This window comes from Petromyzon marinus, chromosome 56 (genome assembly GCF_048934315.1).
Source record: "Petromyzon marinus isolate PM22_M1 ecotype Great Lakes invasive population chromosome 56, UKy_Petmar_22M1.pri1.0, whole genome shotgun sequence".
NCBI lineage: Eukaryota > Metazoa > Chordata > Hyperoartia > Petromyzontiformes > Petromyzontidae > Petromyzon > Petromyzon marinus.
Window position 1 is genome coordinate 6,687,430 of NC_133722.1, and position 25,088 is coordinate 6,712,517.

The window sequence follows — 25,088 nt, forward strand, 5'->3', positions numbered from 1 at the left end:
ACCTATGTGACTTTACCGAATAGAACCAAAGAGTACGGATCCTTGCAGTCACAACAGCTTTAAATCTAGAATAAATCTAGAACGTTTACAAAAGACAAATAGTTCACTACTTTAGCCCACCGGTGTGTTGAATAGTGAATAAGCATCATCGGGCAATTTGCCGGGAGCAAATGGAGGTCCTCACCATTCTGGCAAATTGCCCGATGCTGCTCAAAAAAATTGTAAATGATGTTTATTCACTCTTCAACACACCGGTGGGCTAAAGTAGTGAGCTATTTTGTCTTTTGTCAACGTGATACATTTTTTACTGTTTGGCCGTGTCGGATGGTGGAGGGTTAACGACACATTTATAAATAACGCGATCTAACCCAAAAACCTTTACTATGAATAATATTGGTCGCGAAAGCCTAACGGTGTTAAACTAGTAAAGGTTTGTCACGTAAACAGAACGTGTCGGAGAGCCAAGCCACGACATTTACAATCTGAGTACGACGTTTCGCCTGTAATTACAACCAGCTTCATCAGGCGACAGCCAGATTAACGACGGGTGGTGGCGGCTTTTAACGACACATTTGTATATTCACCCGATATAACCTACCCCCCGCCTCCCCTCCCCCCCCCCAAAAAAAAACCTGTATCACGGATGACATTCTTTCGCAAAAGCCTCCTAAGTGTGAGAGAGGGGGGCAATTTGACGGCTTTGAACGAAGCGCGCGGTGGTGCGAATCGAGGGAACGCTACAAAACGTGGGAGCAAGGGGACCCCAGCGGTGTGTGCGTTTGTATCTAGGCACGAGCAAAGGCGTTTACCGGGCGCTTACATTACCGCAGCACTTCAAAGTGCCCCGCATCGCTTCACCGCATCATTCCCGATGCGCCTACACGTGTGTGTGTGTGTGTGAGTGTCGAGCGCCTTTCGCACGGCACGTAGCCCACCGTGCTGCTAATCGGAGCCTAGGGACCTCCCCCACCCCCCCCCGGCCTCGTCCTGATGATGCAGTTAGCAACGACGTTATCAACTCGATGTGCGCCAAGCGGCGTCAATTTGGTGATTTGTCTCTCAGTGCCCTGGAGGCTATTTCTCTATCGCGGTCTGGAACGTTTAACGCCGTGGGGGAGCGCTCCCGTCTTATCGTCAAATACGTGCTGCTGTTGTTGTTATTTTACATCGGTGGTTCAAAAGCTGGGGGTGCACGCTGCACGCCCTGGGGGTGCGAGATGCCCCCCTTTTTGGGGGTGGGGGGGGGGGGTGGGGGGCGTGAGACGTGGCCAGATTTTATTTTTTTTAGAGGTTAAATAATCGAAAATACAAATTTGAGCACGGTGCGCGTGAGTTGCAACTTAACTTTGTTTCCATCAACGGCCGACGTGGTTAGTAACATCGTGCACAGATAAATAAGTGAGCGATTGAGAGGCAAAGGGGTTTGCAAGGCTGCGGTAATGGTTCAGGATTACCGCTGTTTTGACACTTGTTGTTGAAAACAAATCTCGTGGTGGTTGGCAAGAGGGAGGGGGGCCCAACTCGTAGGGAGGGCCCCCCCCCAACTCGTAGCTGTGGTCACCACGGGGATGGCGGCGGGGGGAGGTGGGCGAGGGGGGCGGGGGCAAGGCACCCCCCGCGCCCCCCCCCCCACCCCGATGACACACAGCACAGTGGGCATTCGGCAGCTGAGTCGGGACGTTTCAGGGGGGCCCTGCACCTTTACACCCCCCCCGCCTCCCCCCGCCCCCCCACCGCCCCCCAACCGCCCCCCCCACCGCCCCTCTCTACCGCCTCCCCACCGCCCCCCCCCACCGCCCCCCCCCACCACCCCCCCACCACCCCCCACCTTACCGGGGGTCTCCGTGAGGGCGCTGAGCGGGGGCACCTTCTCCAGATTGTTGGCGTATTTCTTGGCCGCCTGCCGCTGGTGGTAGCGCGCCTCGATCTCCTTCTTCGTGCGCGGGATGCGGCACTTGAAGATGCAGCACAGGGTGATGACTTTGTGCACGCCGAGAGAAGGGGGGGGGGGGAGAAACAAGGCGGAGGTGGAGACGGAATCAGTAATCGGGATGTTTAGTTCGGACCGGCGGTGATTCTTTACCGCAGCCAAAAAATAAAACATGTTAAAAAAGAGTCACGGGGTGCTTTAAAAAAAGAAAAAAAGATCTTTACGCTTCTGAGAAATCGCAACGATAGCACGCGGAGAAGTGTTGTGCCTCTCTCCAAGCTCTGGAGACCACGTGGAGAAGACCCCGGGCACCACGGGTTGACAACGCTGGCGAACAAGTGGGTGACTCTTTGACCTTTTTGAAGCAATTAACATCACATTTGTTACGTTACAAGTTAATTATTACGAGTTTATTTTTCCATTTAAAAACGATAGTCCCATATAAGTGTTGAAAAAAATGCAAGCACCCTGTCCACAGGGATTTGATGAAACAAAGTAAGTTGTAACTTAACGTGCCCGTGCTAAATTTGTGTTCTCGATGATTTACCTTCTAAAAGAATCTGTCCATTGTCTCGCGACCAACCCCCCCCCCACCCCCCGCCCCCCCCCCCAGAAAGGGAATCTCGCACAACCCCTAGGAGGTGCGGTGATGCACCCCAGGTCGAGAAGAAGAGCCCACTGCTTTAGACTGCAGGAGGAATCCGATGAGCTACAAAGCTCTTTCCTTTTCGCAGACTTCCACTCCGTGGGAACACGGGGCCTGTGCGTTACAACAACAATCGATACAACAATCGATACAACGACAATCGATTCAACAACAACACGATAGGAGTGCAAAGCATAGGAAAGGTAAATCAAATCACTTACAAAAAAAAGCTACATAACCAATTAAACAAAACACATTTTTTTGTATCTTACCACGTAAGGCCCACTGAGCTATCAGCTTTTTAAAACAAAAATATTCTTTTCACAAGCCACCAGCCCATCACAAATGATAAGCCCAACAGAAGCGGCTTCATCGCGAGATGCAGCGCGGGGTGATGGATCAACGCAGCAGAAATTCGCGTCGAGGTCGACAGCGACGATCCACGTCGGTTGGGGCTGGCGCATCCGTTTATTTGTGGACGGCCCAGGGTGTCGTGATATGGCGCGGTGGTTATAACACTCGTCGTGCCTCGGGGCAAGAAGGGGCTTCGCTTGGGTTCGACTCCCGACCTGGGCGCCTTTTTTTTCTGCGCGCCCTGCACCACGGACCCGGGTGTGTTCCCCGAGATCGATCCCCGCTCACGGCCACCGTCAACGCCAGCGGCCGTGTGACTGTGGCCTGGGGGAGCCGCCGAGGTCCGAGAAGGCCTCGAACGCAGCGGTGTGCAGATTGGGTTAGAAATGTCATCAGAAAGTTAGGGAGTGAGAAAGTGAGAGTGAGGGAGTGAGTGAGAGAGTGAGAGAGGGAGTGAGAGTGAGTGAGAGAATGAGTGAGAGGATGATGGAGTGAGAGTGAGTGAGAGAATGAGTGAGTGAGAGAATGATGGAGTGAGAGTGAGGGAGAGAGTGAGAGAGAATGAGGGAGAGAGAGTGAGGGAGTGAGCGAATGATGGAGTGAGAATGAGAGAGAATGAGGGAGAGAGTGAGGGAGTGAGAGAATGATGGAGTGAGAGTGAGGGAGCTAATGAGGGAGGGAGAGAATGAGTGAATGAGAGTGAGGGAGAGAGTGAGTGAGAGAATGAGTGAGTGAGAGTGAGTGAATGAGAGAATGAGTTAGAGAGTGAGAGAGAGTGAGTGAGAGTGAGGGAATGAGGGAGTAAGGGAGTGAGGGAGTGAGAGAGTGAGGAAGTGAGGGAATGAGGGAGTGAGTGACTGAGAATGAGGGAGAGAGTGAGGGAGTGAGAGAATGAGTGAGTGAGAGTGAGGGAGAGAGTGAGTGAGAGAATGAGTGAGTGAGAGTGAGTGAATGAGAGAATGAGTTAGAGAGTGAGTGAGATAGTGAGGGAGTGAGAGAGTGAGTGAGATAATGAGTGAGTGAGTGAATGAGAGAATGAGTAAGTGAGTGAATGAGATAATGAGTAAGAGAGTGAGTGAGATAGTGAGGGAGTGAGACAGAGAGTGAGGGAGTGAGAGAATGAGTGAGTGAGAGTGAGGGAGAGAGTGAGTGAGTGAATGAGAGAATGAGTGAGAGAATGATGGAGTGAGAGTGAGGGAGAGAATGAGTGAGAGAGAATGAGTGAGTGAGAGTGAGTGAGTGAGGGAATGAGGGAGTAAGGGAGTGAGAGAATGAGTGAGAGAAAATGAGTTAGAGAGTGAGTCAGATAGTGAGGGAGTGAGAGTGAGTGAGTGAGAGAGAGAATGAGTGAGTGAGAGTGAGTGAGTGAGGGAATGAGGGAGTAAGGGAGTGAGAGAGTGAGAGAATGAGGGAGAGAGTGAGGGAGTGAGAGAGACTACCACGTGGGACTTTAAACATCCAAAACTTGTCACTATGAAGGGGGGGGGGGCGGGCGGTGTTATTTATTTATTTATTGCACAAGCCTTGCTCGAATGCTTGCGATGGCTCTGTTTGCAGAGTGCGAGCGAGCGCGTCAAAAAATGCACGCACGCGCCCACTGTGTCAACGAAGTGTGGCTTAGAATGTATTGTTATTTAAAGTCTCCGCTTTCGTCAATCCTGCCCCTCTCTTCCACACACTGACGGCTGATCTGTGCTGCTTCCAGTGTTCAGGGGCCTGCTTAAGGCGCGGCTCCGGCTGGAGCACGCCACGTACCACACACACGTGTCGGTGATGTTCAGAGCGTCTTCTTCGAACGCTGGGGAGCCGGAGAAGCCCCTCCTCTGTACCAGCGTGGACGGCACCCCCCACGTGTTCACCTTCTGAAGCGCTCGCTCGTCACCGTGGCGTGCACGATGAACACCAACACCACCACCACGTGGCTTTTATTTCGTGTTGTGCGCGGTGCATTTAGCGCCACAGCGCGTGGATTTGTAGCGATTATTTTAATTTGTGTTGCTGGTGACTTTGTGTATTTGTGTTGCTGGTGACTTTGTGTTTTTCATATCGGAATCGCCGCCAGTGCTGTTGCTGCTGGCGGCAATAAAAGTTGTTTAAAAGTGAAAAGTCTCTCTCTCACTCTTTCAACTCTCTCTCTCTCCCTGTTGGTCCTTTGAGCCGTGGTGAACACTGCCCATGGTGGACACTACCCAGGGTGGACACTGAACATGGTGGACACTGCCCATGGTGGACACTACCGATGGTGGACACTGCCCAGGGTGGACACTGAACATGGTAGACACTGCCCAGGGTGGACACTACCCATGGTGGACACTACCCATGGTGGACACTGCCCATGGTGGACACTACCCAGGGTGGACAATACCCATGGTGGACACCACCCATGGTGGACACTACCCAGAGTGGACACTGCTCAGGGTGGACACTACCCAGGGTGGACACTGAACATGGTGGACACTGAATATGGTGGACACTACCCATGGTGGACACTACCCAGGGTGGACACTACCATTGGTGGACACTACCCAGGGTGGACACTACCCAGGGTGGACACTGAAATGGTGGACACTACCCATGGTGGACACTACCCATGGTGGACACTACCCAGGGTGGACACTACCCCATGGTGGACACTACCCCATGGTGGACACTACCCAGGGTGGACACTACCTAGGCCCTCGTGTCGGCCTTCATCAGTGCTCGCTGACAGGCACTTGCCCGTACAAGCCTAGTCAAGGCTATACCATGGGGGGGGGCACCTTTACCTTTGTGCGTGCGAGCAAAACAAAAACCAAAGCGAGTAGCCGTCGGCCCCCCACCGCGACTCCTTAAGAAGGCGATCAGAAAGGGCGAGAAAATCTCACGAGAAATCACTGCCGGCCACTCTGTCTCTCTCTCTCTCGCATTCTCTCTCGTTTTTCAAGGGTTCACACTTGAACGTGGCAGAGGTCGGGGAGAGGGGGAGCCTTCGAAGCGAAGGGCCGAGAAAGCCAAGAGGTTGGGGGTGAGTGAGTGGCTCTAACCAGTGGCCCCAGGTAGACACGGTGGCTAGGAGATGTTAACTACCTCGCCTGGTGTACAGGAGGTCATGGGTTCGATACCGACCCTGACGCCTGCTGTATATTTGGAGTTTGCGGTGTCTCTCCCCGTGGTGAGATGTTAACTACCTCGCCGGGTGTACAGGAGGTCGTGGGTTCTTTCCCGACCCTGATGCCTGCTGTATACTTGGAATTTGCGTGTCTCTCTCGCTCTCTCCCCGTGGTGGTGTTGATTTTTCTTTGGGTTCTCCTAGTTTTCCCTCCACATTAATCATCAACGTCACACGTTTAGAGTGTTTGGCGAGGTAGTTAACACCTAGCCACCCTGATGATGAGAGAGAGATGCAAGCTCCAATTATACAGCAGGCGTCAGGATCAGGATCGAACCCACGACCTCCTGCATACCCAGGGAGGAAGTTAACATCTCCTAGCCACCCTGGCTGGTTGTCTGAAAACGAATATACCAAAAGAACGTTGACTAGCTTTGTTCTTATTCGAGATTCCGACAGAAATATAACATGAATACATGTCATAGACTTACACGTTGCTATTGATTAGACATTCTGGAATTATTAATAAACTTCAACATGCCGCCCGTCGCTCACGATAATCAATCTAATTCGGCGTTCAAACTCTTGAGCGAACATTTTCCAACACATCTGTGGGGATGGATGCCCACAGCGGCATCGACGATGCGATGTTTAAGTTCTTCAAGGGCCCTTGGTAGGCTCGAAGTAGACTTCAAAGATTAAAAAACATCTAATGGTGTTAAGTCGGGTGAACGGGTTGACTTGTCATGATGTCAAATAATGGGGTTAGTTCCAATCAATATTCGCAACAAACTAAAACTGATAAATCGAATGAACCAACAATATGTATTATAATAATAATTCAAATATATAATGTGGCATTCCATCCTTCGGATCCCAATGCGCAACGCACGAAAAGCAGTGAAACAAAAACAGAACCGAGGGAAAACCACCCAATCTAGAGAGGAAAGGCCACTTTAAAGAGATGGGCTTTTCAAAGCATACTTGAATATATATACAGTACACAGTATTCATATCAAATTGATGTCAGCATCTCGAACAACAATTCAACTATATTCTTGGTTCTTTCGGTAAAGTCACGTTGAAGGGGAAACAATAAAATATATATCAAACAATAAAATTCTCACGACGTTTCGACTGCAACACAAGGAGTCATCATCAGGTGTGAAAATCAACGGCAAGAAAAACATTTTTGGTACACTCCTTTTCGGAAACACGCTGCGCATAATATCCTTTCTAATTCGAAACAAAAAATAAAAAAATCATGATTGACCCGAGGAATCGGGCAACGCGCTCCTCACACTTTATGTTCCATAATTTTTCGTGGTCTAATCTGTAAAAAAAAAAAAATCCTGGCGGGCTCTTCATTTGCATCACCGCCCGGATGATGCGCTCCTCTGCGGCTGCGTAAGCGAACGAGCGAGCGTGCATCCATCCGCACTTGCATTACGTAAGCAAACGCAAGTCACGCGCACTCCCTCGGAACTGGGCTGAAGCTAAATTGAGAGAGCTAAATCTAATTCTACCTTGGGGAATATTCGTACGGTCACCAGTGTCCAAGCTGGCATACCAGTCTCATGAATTAATAAAAATGTAACTTTTAATCTATGGTGCCTGATCAGTATTCCGTGGGGGGGGGGGGGGTTACATCACGTAAATATAAATGTGTCGTTAAACCCACCACCACCCGACACAGCCAATTAGTGGGGGTTGTCACGTAAACAAAACGTGCCGATTCGTTACTAGTACAGCACACCGGTTGTGTGTTGGAGAGTTAACCCACTGCAACATTTACAATGAGTACTCTAACCTTACTAATTGACGGTGCCGGTTGGTGGCTCGGTTTAACGACACATTTTAAATTAACGTGATCTAACCCAACAAAAAACTCTATCATGGATAATATTGCTTGCGAAAGCCTCCGACGTGTTACACTGGTTGTAATAACGTTCATTGAATCTGAGAGTTGTTAATAACGGCTTACATAATAAGAAACGTTGATGTCGTTTGTAAACTATCGAGACTGATCATTCCACGTGTTAAATGTAAATAGATTTTTTTTTTACCAATAAGCTATAAACCACATTTTATTGGTTTATAAATTTTAAAAAAGGATACGTTTAACACGTGGAATTATCGTGCTCGGTAGTTTACGAACAACAGGAGACCGTTAAATTTATAGTAATTTGTTGATTTTCAACAATCATGACATTACATTTGGGCGGGACAAAAAACATAATTCCGTACCTAAGGACATAATCATGACGATCAAGCTGTACCATTTCTAACTCTGTCAAAGTGCCCGGGAGAGGATAATAGCGGGCAATTTAATAACCCATTTCCTCCATTTATAAAATCACACAAAAGTAAGTGTCATTCCGCGGAGGGTTTTCCGATTATTAGTATATTTTTTTAAAGTGACACGTTCGAAGCTTAACGGAGTTCTTTCGGTAAAGTTACGTAGAAGGGAAACAATAAAATAATAAAAAATATAAACAATACAATTCTCACGTTTCGACTGCAACACGAGCAGTCATCATCAGGTGTGAAATGTTTCTTGCTGTGGTTTTTACACCTGATGATGATTGCTCGTGTTGCAGTCGAAACGTCGTGAGAATTTTATATTTTTATTATTTTATTGTTTCCCTTCTACGTGGTGACTTTACCGAAAGAACCAAGAATATGAATCCCTGCAGTCACGAAAGCTTTAAATAAAAACTTAACGGAGTTGTTAAAAAAAACAGAAACGGAACGTGTTCTCCCAATTTTGCGACCCCAAGTGTTTAAACGTAAATAAAATGTGCCAATTTTATTCAACGATGAATTAGATTTTACTTTATATTCAGCTTTTTTTTGGTTTGGCCAGCAACCACCACTGACGTTACAACGTCGGAAGCAGCACGGCAGGGGCAGTGCGACTCGTGCTACTTGAATTTGTTGTTTGTACAAGAAAACTATTTTACCAAAGGCGTTTCTATTCCTCGTTTTGCAATACATATTTTTACGTCGAATTTTATTCCTCACTCTAGATGCACTATTTTGCAAAATCTTTCTCTAATCTTAAATGTTCACTTTAGTGAAATATACAATTTATAATTAAGTAATGTATTATAATAATTTTTTTTAAAATTTGTTGACTTTTTTCATTGCTTTATTGTTGATTTGAAGCTTTTGTGACGCCATACTCTTTGGTTCTTTCGGTAAAGTCACGTGGGTAGAAAAAATAATGGATCATGACGTTTCGATCGCAACACAAGCAATCGTCATCAGGTGAGACAACTTACTGCAAGAAAACTGCAGCTAATTTTCACGCGACCTGTTGCAAACGTTGTCTTTTTAATTTTGACATTTTTTTTTGGTTTTGTTGATGAAACCCGATTCAAGAGCTTCTTAGCTCACAGGGCAATTCTAAATAAACTGTTCAGCCGTTCAACAACGACACCCCGTGTAGCCTTAACAGACTGTTGGGTTCAGTGCTGGTAGAGAGCACCTATGAAGGCCGGCACGGCACACGAATGGGCGACTCATTCTGAGGTTCGCGTCCACCTCGGGGATGGCCCACGACCGGTTCAGACAAATCGTCACCCCCGGCGTTGATGGGCGCGAGCAGGAATCGCCCCCGGGGTTCGGAGCACGGCATGAGCGCCCGCCGGCGCTCGGACCGCAGCGGCGGTAACCAACAACCCTGCCACAGAAACAGCGTGAACTCGATTCACCTGCTGCCTAGGGGATTTCTCCGTCGTACAGAGGAAGGGGAGGGGCGCGGAGCGGAGGGGCGCAGTTTTGTCCCGTGTAGCATGACCCGCGCGCTCCTCTCATTGCGGGACACGTGATTTCTGGCGCGCGCACGCGCGCCCCATCAACATTTCGCGAGAGCGCATTCCGGAGTGGCTCTACGCGAGTTCCGACACGCAGAGGCGACGTCGAGGAGAAGGCGGTGTGGAGGTGGGGGGGGTGTGCAGCCTGTTCCGTACGGCGGCGGCGGCGGCGGAGTAAACAAAGAGCGAGTCTAAGTTTACCGCGCCTCTCGTCGGACTCTCAATGACTCGGGCAACAACACTCACAAAATTCCTGTGGCTTGACGCTTTAAAGGACAACACCCTCCCTCCCATCCCCCTCCTTCACCACCGGCCCTCCATCCCACCCCCCTCCCAACCCTCCCCCCACCTCCCTTCCACCCCCTCCCTCCCACCCCCCGCTCTTCACGAGAGAAGAGAGTGGAGGAGAGAAAGAGAGTGAGTGAGAGAGTGAGTGAGAGAGAGACTTTTTTGACTTTTAAACAACTTTTATTGCCGCCAGCAGCAAAAGCACTGGAGGCTATTTCGATATGAAATACACAAAGTCACCAGCAAACAAATGAAAATAAACGTTACAAATCCACGCGCTGTGGCGCTAAAAAGCACCGCGCACAACATGAAAGAAAAGTCACGTGGTGGTGGTGGTGGTCATTCGCGCACGCCACGTTGACGAGCGAGCGCTTCACAAGGTGAACACGTGGAGGGTGCCGTCCACGCTAGTACAGAGGGCTTTTCCGGCTCCCCAGCGTTCGAAGAAGACGTGCACATCACCGACACGTGTGTGTGGTACATGGCGTGCTCCAGCCGGAGCCGCACCTTGAGCAGGCCCCTGAACACTGGAAGCACAGAGCAGCCGTCAGTGTCACCTTCCAGCATATTTTTTCTCGTTCTGTACACCGCCATCTTCGCCTGAGCACAGGCGAAGTTGGCGAGGTCATGGCGCTTGTTAGCCAGGTAAGGCACCACCCCATATACGAAACTGCTGTTGTAGAAGGGTACCCCCAGTTTCCTGAAAATGTCCCCCAAAAGGCGGAACATTGGTTTGAGCCGCAGGCAGTGTAAGTACTGGTGGGGCAGATCCTCCCTGGCACGGCAGGAGATGCACAAGTCTGTTACCTCTGGCGAGATTCGGCTGAGTCACACGGCCGATGGCAACGTGCAGTGTGCCAACCTCCACTGGAGGTCACCGCAGCGTTTGGCTACGGGAGACTGTACATTTGTTTCCACTGAGGGGCGGTCGCAATGAGGGGAGAGAAATGATCTCTCCATTTTGTGTCCGGTAGGTCGGCCAGGTCCCAGGAATGCAGCGCCTTGACACAGCCACGTGTAGAGTGCTGTGTATTGGGCACTCTTGAGGGGCACGTTCCTGCAGCCTCGGAGCTTCAGTAGCATGTCGGCGTCGCTGTGGCTGGGGGGGGTGCGTGCAGGAGAAGCGCAACTCTGGGAAAGAGGAGGAGGGGGGTGGAGGGCCGCCACTATCCTCCGGTGCCTCCAGTTTCAGGCGCAGCTCCTTCATGGCACGGAGCGACGTCCCGCAGCAGCTTCTCCCCAGCGAGCATGGAGCGGAGCCCTGCGGTGTTGGCGATCTCAGCTGCGGTCTTCCACTTGGGCTGGTGGGCCTGCACGAGGTGGAAGACTGTCTGCAGCCCTGCTGATGTGAGGCGTTGAGCCAGGGTCCTCTCTCCTCTGATTCCCTGGAAAAGGCTGTTGCAGAACAAGGGCGCGATCAGGAACTGCGCGAGGTCGTAGGGTGCGCGCGTTCTGCTCCACTCGAAGCTCTGCCACGCGTCCAAGAGGCTCTGGTGACAACCTGGCAGCCTCGTGTAGTCGACCAGGCTCACGTCAATCAGGAAGAGCTCCTTTCCGTACTCCAGGCACCCCCCTGCATTCCTCAGCAGGGCAAGGGCCGGCAACTTCCAGGATAGCTCCTCCCGGTCGTACAGCGGCCGCCTGACGGCCAAGAGCCTGAAGCTCGTGACCCTGGCGGCAACGTCCACCAGACCCTGGCTGCCCTCGGCAACCGGCAGACAGAGAACGCCCAGCCTGAGCCAGTGCTTTCCATGCCAGATGAAGTGCGTGAGTGAGCGGTTGACTCTGGTGAGTAGCCAAGCGGGAGGCTGGAGGGCCTTGGTCTTGTGCCACAGCACGAATGCTGCCAGGGTGTTAGCGACGAGCACTCGGCCCCTGAATGACATCTGCAGGAGTGAGGCGTGCCCATGTCAGTAATTTAGCCTCGATTGTGTTGGCCAGCTCGGTCCAGTTGTTCAGAGCGACGTCACGTGGTTTCCCCAGGTAAACCCCCAGGTACTTGACTCCGTCGTCCCGCCAAACGACTCCTCCTGGGAGGAGCACAGAGCGAACGCCGCCTCGCGACCCCAAACACAGGGCCTCGCACTTGGGCCAGTTGACCCTGGCTGAGGAGGCCCCCCTCTCGTACACTGCAACCGCCTGGCAGAGCACGGAGGCGTCATGCATGTCGTTGAGGACGACACATATGTTGTCTGCGTAAGCCGAGAGCTTGATGACCGCGTTCTCAGGTCCCGGGACTTTGAGGTCAGTCAGATTTCGTCTCAGGTGGCATAGCACTGGCTCAATGGACAGGGTGTACAGCAGCCCCGAGAGGGGGCATCCCTGTCTGACCCCCCTCGTCCCAGGGAAAGGGGCGCCGAGCCGCTGGTTTATCTTCAAGAGGCTGGATGTGCCCGTGTACAGGGGCCTAACGTGCGAGATGAAGGCCTGGCCGAAGCCGAGCGACATTGAGTTTATCCAAGTACTCGTGGCTCACCCTGTCAAAGGCCTTCTCCTGATCTAAGAAGAGGAGGCCTAAGTCCATGTTGTGTGCTTCTGCAAGGAAGATTACGTCTCTGACCATACCGATGTTGTCGTATATGCACCAACCGGGGATGCAATACGATTGTTCCGGCAGGATCAGCTGACCCAGCACTGTCTTGAAACGGTTTGCCAGCACCTTGGAGAAGATTTTGTAGTCAGCGCACAAAGAGGGACACGGGTCGCCAGTTCACGACGAGACGCAGGTCCTCCTTCTTGGGTAGCAGGGAGACCACCGCTCTCCTGCAGCTATGTGGGAGTTCCCCCTTCTGCAGGCTCTCCGTCAACAATTGTAGTAGTGGAGGGCCAAGCTCATCCCAGAAGGCCGCATAAAACTCAACCGGCAGGCCGTCAATCCCCGGGGCTTTACCAGCTGTCCAAACGATCCCGCCCGGGGACTCCTAAGGTAGGGCCCCCATCCAGTAGCTCCCAGACAGCCTCGTCGTGTATGGTTTCGGCGGCGAAAAGCTGTGAGTAAAAATCCCTGGCGGTCTTGGCGATCTCGCTCTCAGATGTTGCTGTTTGTCCATCTGGAGTTCGCAAACTGGAAATTTTTGTGGTGTTGGCCGGTGCTTTGTTTAACTGGAAGAAAAACTTAGAGGGAGAGTCCATCTGCGACAGGTGCTGCATCTTTTTGCACACAAAAGCGCGATGTGCCGCCTGCTCGTCCGTGATGGACCTGAAAAGCCGCTGCTTCTCCAGTAGCGTCTCACCCTGCTGTGTGCCGTGGGATGAGCTCAGCTCTGCCTCAAGCGCCAGCAGCTCGTTCTGCAGTTGGCGCACCACCTCGTTCTTGGCGGTGGCGTGCTGGCTCATGAACTGCTGACAGAGAACCCTGACCTGCACCTTTGTGTTGTCCCACCACAGCTGGTGGGAGCTGAAGCTGCCTTTGGTAGGCAGCCACTGAGCCCAAAAGGCTTTGAAGGTTTCTCTGAAGTCGGTGTCATCAAGCAGCTGTACGTTCAGTCTCCAGTAGGCGCTGTGCTGCTCCGCTCTGGGAATTCGCATCAGCACGGAGACCAGGCGGTGATCGGAGAAAACGGAGGGTACGATTTTACTGTCCCCGAGCAGGTTAACGCTGCTGGCGTTGACGTATAGTCGGTCGAGCCTGGCAAGGCTCATCCTGCCTTGAGAACCGCAGCGGCACCAAGAGTCCTGCCACTGGGCTGGATGCTGTAGTCGCCACACGTCACGCAGATCCAGTCTCCGCACAAGCTCGGCGAGCGGCCGTGCGGATTCAGGGTGAGGTTCAGCAGTGTTGCGGTGGAGAGCCGGGTCAAGGGTGCAGTTAAAGTCTCCTCCCATGACGGTGAGCACGTCGTCCACGTCGTCTGTCGCAAGTGCGTCCCGCAGCGTGCCGAAGAAGAGCTTCCTCTCGGGGGCCTTGCTCGGCGGGTACACGTTATAGCACCTGAAGCAGGATTTATTCAGGACGAATTCGACAGAAATCAAGTGACCTTTGACGATTTATTTGAAGGAGACATTCTCTGGTGCAAACCGTGAACTGAGCACAATTGCCACGCCGGCGAGGTTGTCCTCGGCATGGCTGAAGAAGGCCTCGGCCGCCTAAGAAAGGCTGGCATTGGGCCTCCAGAGTGGCGTCGAGGTGAGTTTCCTGGAGGAGAGTCACATCTATTTCGTGTTCCCTGACAAAGCGGCAGATCTGGTCCCACATCTTGTTACTGCGAGCGCTGTTACAGTTCAGACTAGCAACCTTAATAGCTGAAGCCATCATGTAGTTGTGTGGTGGTGGTGGTGGTAGTGTTAAAAGTAGTTGCGGGGGGCTGGGTTACTTCTGGGCAAAAGTAAGCTCCTTCTTCGCCTTGCGCATGAACGCTTTCAGGTGGTAGCAATCGTGAGTTGAGAAACCAAACCTGTCGCTGTTGCGGCAAATTTGTTGGGATGCTTTGAGGAAAGCGGTGAGGTCAGGAAAAACGGCCGCGACCCTAACTTGACGCTTCCTGAAAGTTTTCCCGAGGAAGCTGTGGATGTCTCCAGGTGTGTAATCGCACTCGCTGTTGACTTGTGAGTAGCTGAGTTCACGCACGTTGTCCTCTCCTTCGGTCTCCGACACCTCGTCGTCCGAGTCCTCCAGCTCGTCAAACCGTGACTCGGCAGAAACCTCGTTTGCCGTTGGTGATGGCAGGGCCTCATTGGGAAGAGGGTGGCTGCCCTCTGGTAGTGGAGGGTCTTTTGCTCTCCCCTCGGATGAGGTGAGCCGGCCTTCGTCGCCTTCTTGCAGTGTGGCGTCGTTAGGCGCCGTACCGGCCGGTGGTTCCTCTTGCTCTGAGAATGCTGAGGCGGCGTGCGGCGTGCGGCGGTGGGGGTGTTGGCGGTCCTTGTCCCACCGTGTTGTCCTCAGATGGGTCACCGTCGAGCATGTCTTTGTGCTCATTCCTCGCAACGCCGTCTAGGACGGCGCTCTCTGGGGGGGTGTTGCTCGTCCTGCTGTGTCTTTTGGGTAGGGCTCATGATCGGCGGTGGCCGCGCATTTAGGGTTAGGGGCTGCGTGGCCTCCTCCGCCATGGCCGGGCTTCACCCTGCGCTTGCGCGAGGTGACGAGGGTGAAGTCCTCGTCATCTTCATCGTCGGTGGGCGGCTTTGTGCGACCGGTCGCCTAGTCAGCATCCTGCTGCTGCAGCAGCTGGCACTCGTGCTGTGGTGGCTGCTGCTGCTGCTGAGGTTGCGGTGGCTGCGGCTGCTGCTGCTGAGGCTGCGGTGGCTGCTGCTGCTGCTGAGGCTGCTTTGTCTGTGGCTGCTGCGGCTGCGGCTGCTGCTGCTCCTGATGTTGCAGCTGCTTCTGCCGCTGCGAAGGTTGCGGCAGCTGCTGCTGCTTCTGCCGGCGCTGCTGTGGCTGTGGTGTCTGCTGCTGCGGTTGCAGCTGCTGGCGCTGTTGCTGCTGCGTGACGTTTGTTGCAGGATGCACGTTTTTTTCCTTTTGGTTTGCCCGTGCACTTTGCACGGGCATGGCCGAAGCCACCGCACACGTAACAGCGCGGCAACGCGGTGGACACGTACACGGTGTAGGCGTAGCCTTCCGAAGTGCACTTAAAGTTCACGTTGAGTTCCGTGTTGTTGCCGTTTAAAATCATGAAAGTTCGTCGCTTGAACGACAAGGCGTGCGCCATTTATGGGTCCCCGCGTGCGCGAGGTCAGCGTGACGATTCGGGACACAACTTTGCCGAACCGCTCAAGGTCTCGTTGTAGGTCGGCAGTTTTGAGGAAAGGTGGTGGGGGGCGTTGGAGGTGAGCACTTTTCGCGCGGGGGAGGAGAGAGGCGTGCATTGCACAAATATCTCCCCCCTGAAGGTGAGCCCCGTGGCGATGACGCGCGCCACCATCTCCGCGTTGGCGAAGAGGACCACATAGCCACGGTGCACGGGAGTCGCGGCGATGACGTTCCGCTTCCCCACACACTGTCCAGCAGCGGCGTCTATCACGTCGTCTACCTTTATCTCAGGTGGCGGTGAAGCAGAACAGTCCCTGTTGGGCGGTTTGAGAGATGTCCTCCGGCGTGGCGTGGCATTTGTAAGTAAGTAAATAAATCAAAAAATAAATTGTATGTAAATAAATAAACGTCGTTAGCTGCACGAATGAAAGGAGAGAACAAGACAAGAAGAGATGGGTGGAAAATAAGAGTGGGGTTGGGGTGGGGTTGGGGGGGCGAAGGGTGGCGACAGGAGAGAGGGGGGGGCTGTGAGCAGGTGTTGTCACGAGCGTCACGTGACGTGATGGGTGCTGTGGGGGCAGGGAATCAGCTGTGCTGAGAGAGGGGGGGGGGGAGCAGAGAGGAGGGGAGTGAGAAAGAGGAGCGATTTTAATGTTTGCAGTAAAGCAGAAGAATAGGAAGGATGTAACAGAGGGCAAGGGGGAAAGGTAGTGGGTGCAGGGCTGTGAGTAGGCCGCAGGCTTGCCGAGTAAACGAGTGTGATGAGAGTAAAAAGAGATGCAGAAGTGAGAGACATCACGAGCCTGTGTCTGTTGTTGGAGGCATTCACAGAGGTGGAGGGGAGAAGAAGATGATGAGCACTCGGAGGTGCTCGGAGATTTAAAGAGGTAGCTGGAAAGCGCAAAAAACGAACGTCAGGCGAGGCTAGGATGCACACGTAAAACTAGGCCCTCACTGGCAGGTAATGTCAACGCCAGGGGCACGGTTAGACACACCGTCTTCACAGCATGCACAGAGAGAGAGTGAGAGAGAGAGTGTGAGAGAGACAGTGAGAGTGAGAGAGTGAGTGAGTAAGAGAGAGTGAGTGAGTAAGAGAGAGTGAGTGAGTAAGAGAGTGTGAGAGAGAGAGTGAGAGAGAGAGAGTAAGAGAGTGTGAGAGAGAGTGAGTGAGAGAGTAAGAGAGAGAGTGAGAGAGAGAGTGTTTGAGAGACAGTGAGTGAGAGTGTGAGTGAGAGTGAAAGAGTGAGTGAGAGTGAAAGAGTGAGTGTGAGTGAGAGAGTGAGTGAGTAAGAGAGAGTGAGAGAGTGAGTGTTTGAGAGCCAGTGAGTGAGAGTGAAAGAGTGAGTAAGAGAGAGTGAGTGAGTGTGTGAGATTTAGAGTGAAAGAGAGTGAGAGAGAGTGTGTGAGAGTGAGTGAGAGAGAGTGTGTGAGAGTGAGTGAGAGAGAGTGAGAGAGAGTGAAAGAGTGAGTGAGAGTGAGTGAGCGACAGTGAGTGAGAGTGAGTGAAAGAGTGAGTGAGAGTGTGAGAGTGTTTGAGAGAGAGTGAGAGAGAGTGAAAGAGTGAGTGAGAGTGAGTGAGCGACAGTGAGTGAGAGTGAGAGAGAGTGAAAGAGTGAGAGTGTGAGAGTGTTTGAGAGAGAGTGAGAGAGCCACGCTAATATGAAAACGCAGCTCCCGCTATATATCTATTTCCCCTCTCCCCACACTCATTTTTTTTTCGTCCGGAATCTGCCACAAACTGATACCGTGCTGTGAAATGTCAGCGGAATGCGGCGTTCCACGCGAACCCGCAGGGGTGTGCCGGGTGCAAGTGGGTTGGCTGGTGCCGTCGCCAATTCATCACGAACGCGTTCGGAGAGCGAAGAACGACTCCCTGCCGTGAAGATGAACGGCGGCGTGGGATGCGGCGCGCAACGCAAGCAATTCCCGGGGACGTCCATGGGCGGGGAGAGTCGCGGGTCCCTCCAACCCCCCAAAACGCGGGGCTCGGGGCGATCCCCCCCCCACACCCCCCCCAAACCTCCATTCACCGTACCCCTAAGGACGCTGCCATACACGGAGGTCACGTGGTTTACTGGAGGCGTGAGCTGGTTCAGGTGGGGAGACATAGATCCCTGGATGAAAGGGGGTTCAGAGTGGGCGTGGCCACACACAGAGGTCACGTGGTTTACTGGAGGCGTGAGCTGGTTCAGTTGGGGAGGCATAGATCCCTGGATGAGAGGGGGTTCAGAGTGGGCGTGGCCACACACAGAGGTCACGTGGTTTACTGGAGGCGTGAGCTGGTTTAGATGGAGAGACAGAGATCCCTGGATGAGAGGGGGTTCAGAGTGGGCGTGGCCACACACAGAGGTCACGTGGTTTACTGGAGGCGTGCGCTGGTTTAGATGGAGAGACAGAGATCCCTGGATGAGAGGGGGTTCAGAGTGGGCGTGGCCACACACAGAGGTCACGTGGTTTACTGGAGGCGTGAGCTGGTTTATATGGAGAGACAGACATCCCTGGATGAGAGGGGGTTCAGAGTGGGCGTGGCCACACACAGAGGTCACGTGGTTTACTGGAGGCGTGAGCTGGTTGAGATGGAGAGACAGACATCCCCTGGATGAGAGGGTAAGGAGACGTTAAACACCGAGCCACCTGCGCGTTCCCCCAAATTCGGCGGTCGGGGCGAGGGAACACCGCCAGCCTGCCACCTTGCAGGCGTCTCGGAACGAGTTTCAGTTGCGTGAATTGGACGTACGGCGACCCCCACCTGACAGCACCCCCCCCCGCCTCCCCCTTCCCCGGTAGAGAGACGCTCGCGTAGCGGATGCCGAGTGCGGCGGATTCGAACGGGCACCGACTCACTGACGGCCAAGACTCCGATGGAGAAGATGCCCACGACCTGCCAGAGCCGCATGCCCCAGAACACCACCGTCTCGGACGTCACGGGCACCTTCTTCTTGGGCGCGATCGTTGAGAATCCCTGGCACGCGCACAGAGACAAAGGTGTAACCCCGCACCCACCCCTGCACCGTGTAGCCTCAACAGACTGTCGGGGCAAGTGCTGTGAGCGAGTGGAACCTGTGAAGGGCAGCTGTGGCTGCAAAGTTTGGCCGTACATGATACGTATATCGTTTATTGTTAAATTTGAATCGAAGTTCCTACGATCACTGTTAAGTTAAATTTTGATTCAAAGCTTTCGTGACTGCAGGGATTCATTTTATTGGTTCTTTTGGTAAAGTCACCACGTAGAAGGGAAACAATAAAATAATAAAAATATAAAACAATACAATTCTCACGACGTTGCGACTGCAACACAAGCAATCATCAGTTTTCACACCTGATGATGATTGCTTGTGTTGCAGTCGAAACATCGTGAGAATTTTATTGTTTTATATTTTTATGATGTTATTGTTTCACTGTTAAGTTGTTTTTATCGACATCATTAGACCTTCTTTGCCAGTAGCAAAATGTAACAATAATAGGGTTTTCCCCTTTTTTCTGGCAACAAAACTGAAACCTTTTTTTTCACAAGGATTCATGTTGCTGCATTAACCACAATACCTGCAGTCAAAATGCAAACAAAATCATACTATGATAATATATGCATTGTCATCAGGTCGAGCACAAATTGGGTCGAGGCTCAAAAGAAAGCCGTCCCTTGGTGTGGACCAATCAGTTTCAAGGACAATGCATATATTATCATAGTATGTTTTTTGTTTGCATTTTGACTGCAGGTATTGTGGTTAATGCAGACATGAATCCTCGTAAAAAAAAGGTTTCAGTTTTGTTGCCAGAAAAAAGGGGAAAAACCCTATTATTGTTTTAATCGCTTTTTTTTTATTTCGAAAAACGTTTTGGTTTAGCCACGTTTGTTTGTTGTAGTACAGAGTTAGCCTCATAACTTTAATCTACATTGTCTTATGGTTGTTATTGTTTGACTTGCATCCCACTGGGATTTTTGCACACAGCGTTGAAGTGCGGTGCTTTTTTCTGGAAGACTTTGCTGTTTTTTCCTGGATTTTTCTGTTTTGCGCGTAAGTCACTTTAAGATGTTTCTGTGGTCATGTTTTTGTTGCGGTTGCACTCACAGAGTTATACCTCCTAATAAATGAAACTGAAATTAAACTGAAATGAAGGCCGGCACGGGGTGAGTGGGCAGCTCCACGCGCGGCCGCCTTTGTCTCTCCACCCCCCCCCCCCCCCCCAGTGGCGATGTTTACTACGCACCGCACCGGGTTACTCATTTGAGGTCGAGGCGACCTAGGGGAGGCCCAGCACCGGTTCAGATAATCCTCACCGGTGTTGGTGGCCGTGAGCGGCAACAGAAACAGGGTTGCCCGGTTATTAATTCTAGATTTGAAGCTTTCGTGACTGCAAGGATTCATACTCTTTTATTTTGTTTTATTTTATCTACGTGACTTTACCGAATAAAACCATAGAGTAGGGTCGCCCGGGCAGCGTAGCGCTAACCGCTGCACCACCGCTCCCTCATACACGCGCGCACACGCACACACACACACATTTGCGCGTAAACACGACGAAAGACGCCCGCGTGAGGACAAAGAGACGACACGAAGATTACCCCCCCTACCGCCCTACCCCCCCCGTATAACCCTTCCAACGGCGGAGGTCCTTCCGGTAGCAGTGGCAATTGCGGGGCTGCGCCTCTAGCGCCGGTCACCATTCTAACACCGGCGATGTAATCACACTCTTCGAGGGCCATCGACGCGCTCAGGGGCAAAGCCTTTGCGGAGTCTCAAGCGGCGGCGGCGGCGGCGGCGGCGGCGGCGATCAGATTTGCGGAGGCGAAACTGAATAATATTCTGCGGCCGCGGCATTTCGTCGGATGGGATCGGTATCAAGATTCACTCAAAGACCAAGATCACCCCACCCCGTATCGCCATAACCGACGTTTGGGGCAAGTGCTGTTACGGCAGCAGCACACCGCGGTCGCTTCTGCCTCCCCACTGTGGCGATGTTTGCTACGCATCGCGCCAGCTGCTCGTTTTGGTGGCTGAGTCGACCTAGGGGGAGGTGCATGCTTCTTTCGCACCGTACGTAGCCAACCCGGCGCTAATCGGAGGTGCGGCAGCGGGGTTGGGGGGTGGGGGTAAACAACAAACTAAACACGAAACAAAAAGCAGTTCTGAAGAAATGAGTTTGCACGCAAGTTTTCGTTCAGGTGGACAGACACATATCGGCGAAAGAGACCGCGTTTATTCGCGTATTTATTTCGTGTCGCTTAGAGAAAAAAAATATACAAATATAAATGCACCCCGCCCCCCCCCCCCAAACCGCACCTCCCGGAATGAACTCACTTCAAAGACAACAAAAATCGATTCAATCACCGCGGACTCACTCCACGCAAATCCACCTCGCGTATTCACAGACGCGGTGGAGGAGGAGGAGGAGGAGTCGCCTCGCGTATTCACAGACGCGGTGGAGGAGGAGGAGGAGTCGCGGGACACGCGTCTTGAAATCCGCCGGCATCGCGTGCGCTCTCGTCTCGCCGGGCACGCGGCCCTCCGCCGTCGGTGCGAGGTCCCTCGATTGAAACGAGTTGGCTTTTCTTTATTTCTACCGAGTCACTGACTCTTTTTACTATGATTATTTTATACGCTTTTTTTTACTAACTCACTGTCTGGTATTCTTGGTTCTTTTGGTAAAGTCACGTAGAAGGGAAACAATAAAATAATAAAATCTATATAAAACAATAACATTATCACGACGTTTCGACTGCAACACAAGCAATCATCATCAGGTGTGAAAACTGATGATGATTGCTTGTGTTGCAGTCGAAACGTCGTGATAATTTTATTGTTTTATTATTTCATTGTTTCCCTTCTACGTGACTTTACCGAAAGAACCAAGAATATGAATCCCTGCAGTCACGAAAGCTTTAAATCAAAATTTCACTGTCTGTTGTTGTATCCTCAAATCTTGTAACTCAATTTTAACCCACTTCCCAAGGTGGTATCGACTGCAAACTTGGTATACTTATGTCATACTGATGACAATACTATATTATATTATAAAAAAAATTTACTACATTTTTTATGTTATGTTTCGGCTTGGGTCTAATTGTCCACGCTCAACTGACGTTGGCTGTAAATCACCACGGTCCCCTTACGTTGTGGCAAGCTTCGGGGCAACTTCCTGGAGTCGTGGAGTTCTGCCATTACTAGTACGGTACATTTAATAAAAGCGTGTTTTTTTTAAAAAGTTTTTTTTCTTTCAATATTACTTATTTATTTTCCCAGGTGCGACCTGGCTACCACAAATGATAGCTCAGCGAAGTGGGCTCAGCATCGGCATCATCATCATCATCATCACGTGGGAATGTATAGAAACCACGTGCTCTGAACGCGTGATGTGGATTCTCTCTGGGGTAGCGGGGGAGGTTGGGGTGCTGGCACCGAATTAAATGTCAGCTCCAAAATCGGTAAACTCCCATAACGCGACAATCTCAAAGCCCTTGCGTTGTTTCAAATGCTTCCCATTGGGTATATTTGAAATTGTAATGCCTTGTACTGTGTATATATTTATACACTTCCCCTTCTATTCCTTAAGGGATATTTCCAGATGTGCTATTGTTTTTTTTCCTTGGATGAACTTAGAAGACTCCATTGATTGATTTATTTTCTGCTCGGGGTAGGTTTTTTTCACGCTCTCAAATGGAACACGTGACGGTGGCTAGGAGATGTCAACTACCTCGCCTGGTCTACAGAAGGCCGTGAGTTCGATCCCCACCCTGACGCCTGCTTTATATTTTGAGCTTGCGGTGTCTCTCCTCGCAGTAGCGTGGATTTATCTCCGGGTCTTCCGAGGGGAGATCCCCTGCCATAGGAATGTGGAACTTCCCACTGCTGGCTCAGGGCTTGAATCGATGAGCCGTGCACCTCCTCATCGATCGTCGAAGCCGGACTCTCACTCTGACCGCGACCGATGCTGAAAATTCACTGAAGTTAAAAAAAACCCTCCAGGGTCGCGCTGTCACGAAACGGTTTACCGTGGAGAATAACGAAACGAGGGGAAATGGGTACAAAGCGGGGCACTGCAGATGCATGGGGGGGGGGGGGAGACGTCTGAAATGGCAATGCCTTGCCCTCCTGCAAAAAACAAACAAACCTGTTTCTATTTTTCTTAATCAAACTTTTATTTATTACAAGGTATTCAAATGAGAAGTATTTGCAATCATTCTGTAACCATAGTACGTACAGTATATGGGTCTCTGTGTCAAGTCTTTGGGTCTGTATGTGAGTCTCTGTGTGAGTCTGTGGGTCTCTGTGAGAGTCCATGGGTTTCTGTGTGAGTCTATGGGTCTCTGTGTGAGTTTATGGATCTCTGTGCGAGTCTATGAATCTCTGTGTGAGTCTACGGGTCTCTGTGCGAGTATATTGATCTCTAATGCGAGTCTATGAGTTTCTGTGTAAATCTATGGATCCCAGTGTGAGTCTACGGTTCTCCGTGAGAGTCTATGAATCTCTGTGTGAGTCTATGCATCTCTGTGTGAGCCTATGAATCTCAGTGAGAGTCTATCAATATCTGTGAGAGTCCATGAATCTCAGTGAGAGTCTATGCATCTCTGTGTGAGTCTATGAATCTCAGTGAGAGTCTATGCATCTCTGTGTGAGTCTATGAATCTCATTGAGAGTCTATGCATCTCTGTGTGAGTCTATGAATCTCAGTGTCTATGAATCTCTGTGTGATTCCATGAATCTTAGTGAGTGTCTACGAATCTCTGTGTGAGTCCATGAATCTCAGTGAGTGTCCATGAATCTCAGTGAGTGTCCATGAATCTCCGTGTGAGTCTATGAATCTCTGTGTGAGTTTGCTGTTGTTGCTGTCATCCTCCCCACTGCAGGACGAAGGCCTCCCCCATCCTCTTCCATCCGATCCTTCCCTAAGCTGCTCCCCTCCAGTCGTGGCCTCCGAGCTAACGCACGCACGCACGCTAAACTTCTTTCGCACCGTACGTAGCCAACCGTGCTAACGCGTGGCACGACCGTGGGATCTTTGGAGGGGGGGGGGGGGGGTGGAGGTTGAATTTTTTAGGTTTTTTTTCCATTTCCCAGCATTGTGGCCATTTGCGGTGCATTCCTTCTCTCCCCGAGGGGACATCATCAGCGGTTCCTGACATTGGCGCACACATCATCTTTTCGAGTCAATAATAATAGTAATATCTCAGACCTCCTCGCAACTTTGCCGGGAGGTATCAAAATATCACACCACGGCACGAATCATTCTCGAAAAGTAAATAATGCGGGAAGAGAAGGGAGGGAAAATGTCTCCGGGGAGTCCCTCCAGGGCCTGGGTTTTCACGAACTCCGGTTTCGCTCGATCGCCACCACCACCAAGCTCCGCGTTTCCGCTCCTACCAGCTCAATTCCTCCCCGTTCGAATACAACATGACCCGGTTGCACGCTGCACGTGCCCGATGGTTGTTAAACACCGTGCGACGTCTCTCAGCCCCCACCCCCCGCCCACCAACCCACCCCTTTCACTCAGCCCTTGCCGTGTCGATCTCGGGGATTTTTTTTGTTCACGGATTTTCTGCCCCCCCCCACCTCCCACCACACGTCCCTCCTCCCAGACCACCCCTCCCCCCTCCCCCGCCTTCTTGTTCTGTGCTCAGTGCTCTGTACCGGACGTGCGTTGATTTGAACGTTAAAAAAAATAATCAATAATTAAATAAAAAAACAACAACACGTGCGATGTGACGCGCTAAGCGATGAACGCCGCCCGCGTCACGTGGGACACGCACCACGTGCACGCACACACGGGTACACGAGTGCACACGCGCCGAGATCTCGAATCTTAATTTGAATCGGATCCATTAACGGGCGAGGTGGGGGGGGGGAGCAACGCTCTATCCCGGGGATCGGCAACCTGAGACACCAGAACTGCATGCCGTGGGGGCCTCTTCACGGGCTGCTTCGTGACGCAGTGCGTGCGCGTGCGTGTACGTGCGTGTACGTGTGTGTGCGTGCGTGTACGTGCGCGTACGTGCGCGTACGTGCGTGTGCGTGTGTGTGCGTGTACGTGCGTGTACGTGCGTGAGCGTGCGTGTACGTGCGTGTACGTGCGTGTGCGTGCGTGTGCGTGCGTGTGCGTGCGTTGGTACCGAATTCGAAAGATAAAAAAACCGGCTCGTTGAGTTATTTTGCTTACCCCCCGTCCCCCGTCCCATGCAGATGGAACAGGCGGAGTTCACCACTCGCTAAGCTGCCATCTCCTGGCGAGCCAGGGTGCCGGGAGCATCTCGCGAACGTTTCAGAATCCGAATCTTTATT

The 25,088-nt window shown here is 51.8% G+C and overlaps 1 protein-coding gene across 1 annotated transcript in view; it reads right to left on the reverse strand.

The window, feature by feature from the left end:
- Nucleotides 1-25,088, reverse strand: part of TMIE (transmembrane inner ear) — a 52,892-nt gene that overhangs the window by 6,773 nt on the left and 21,031 nt on the right. Inside the window, exons 2-3 of the mRNA XM_032975664.2 lie at nucleotides 18,658-18,775; nucleotides 1,834-1,980 (exon numbers count right to left, since the gene is read on the reverse strand). Of these exons, the coding sequence (XP_032831555.2) occupies nucleotides 1,834-1,980; nucleotides 18,658-18,775 (265 nt within the window). The remainder of the gene's footprint in view (nucleotides 1-1,833; nucleotides 1,981-18,657; nucleotides 18,776-25,088) is intronic.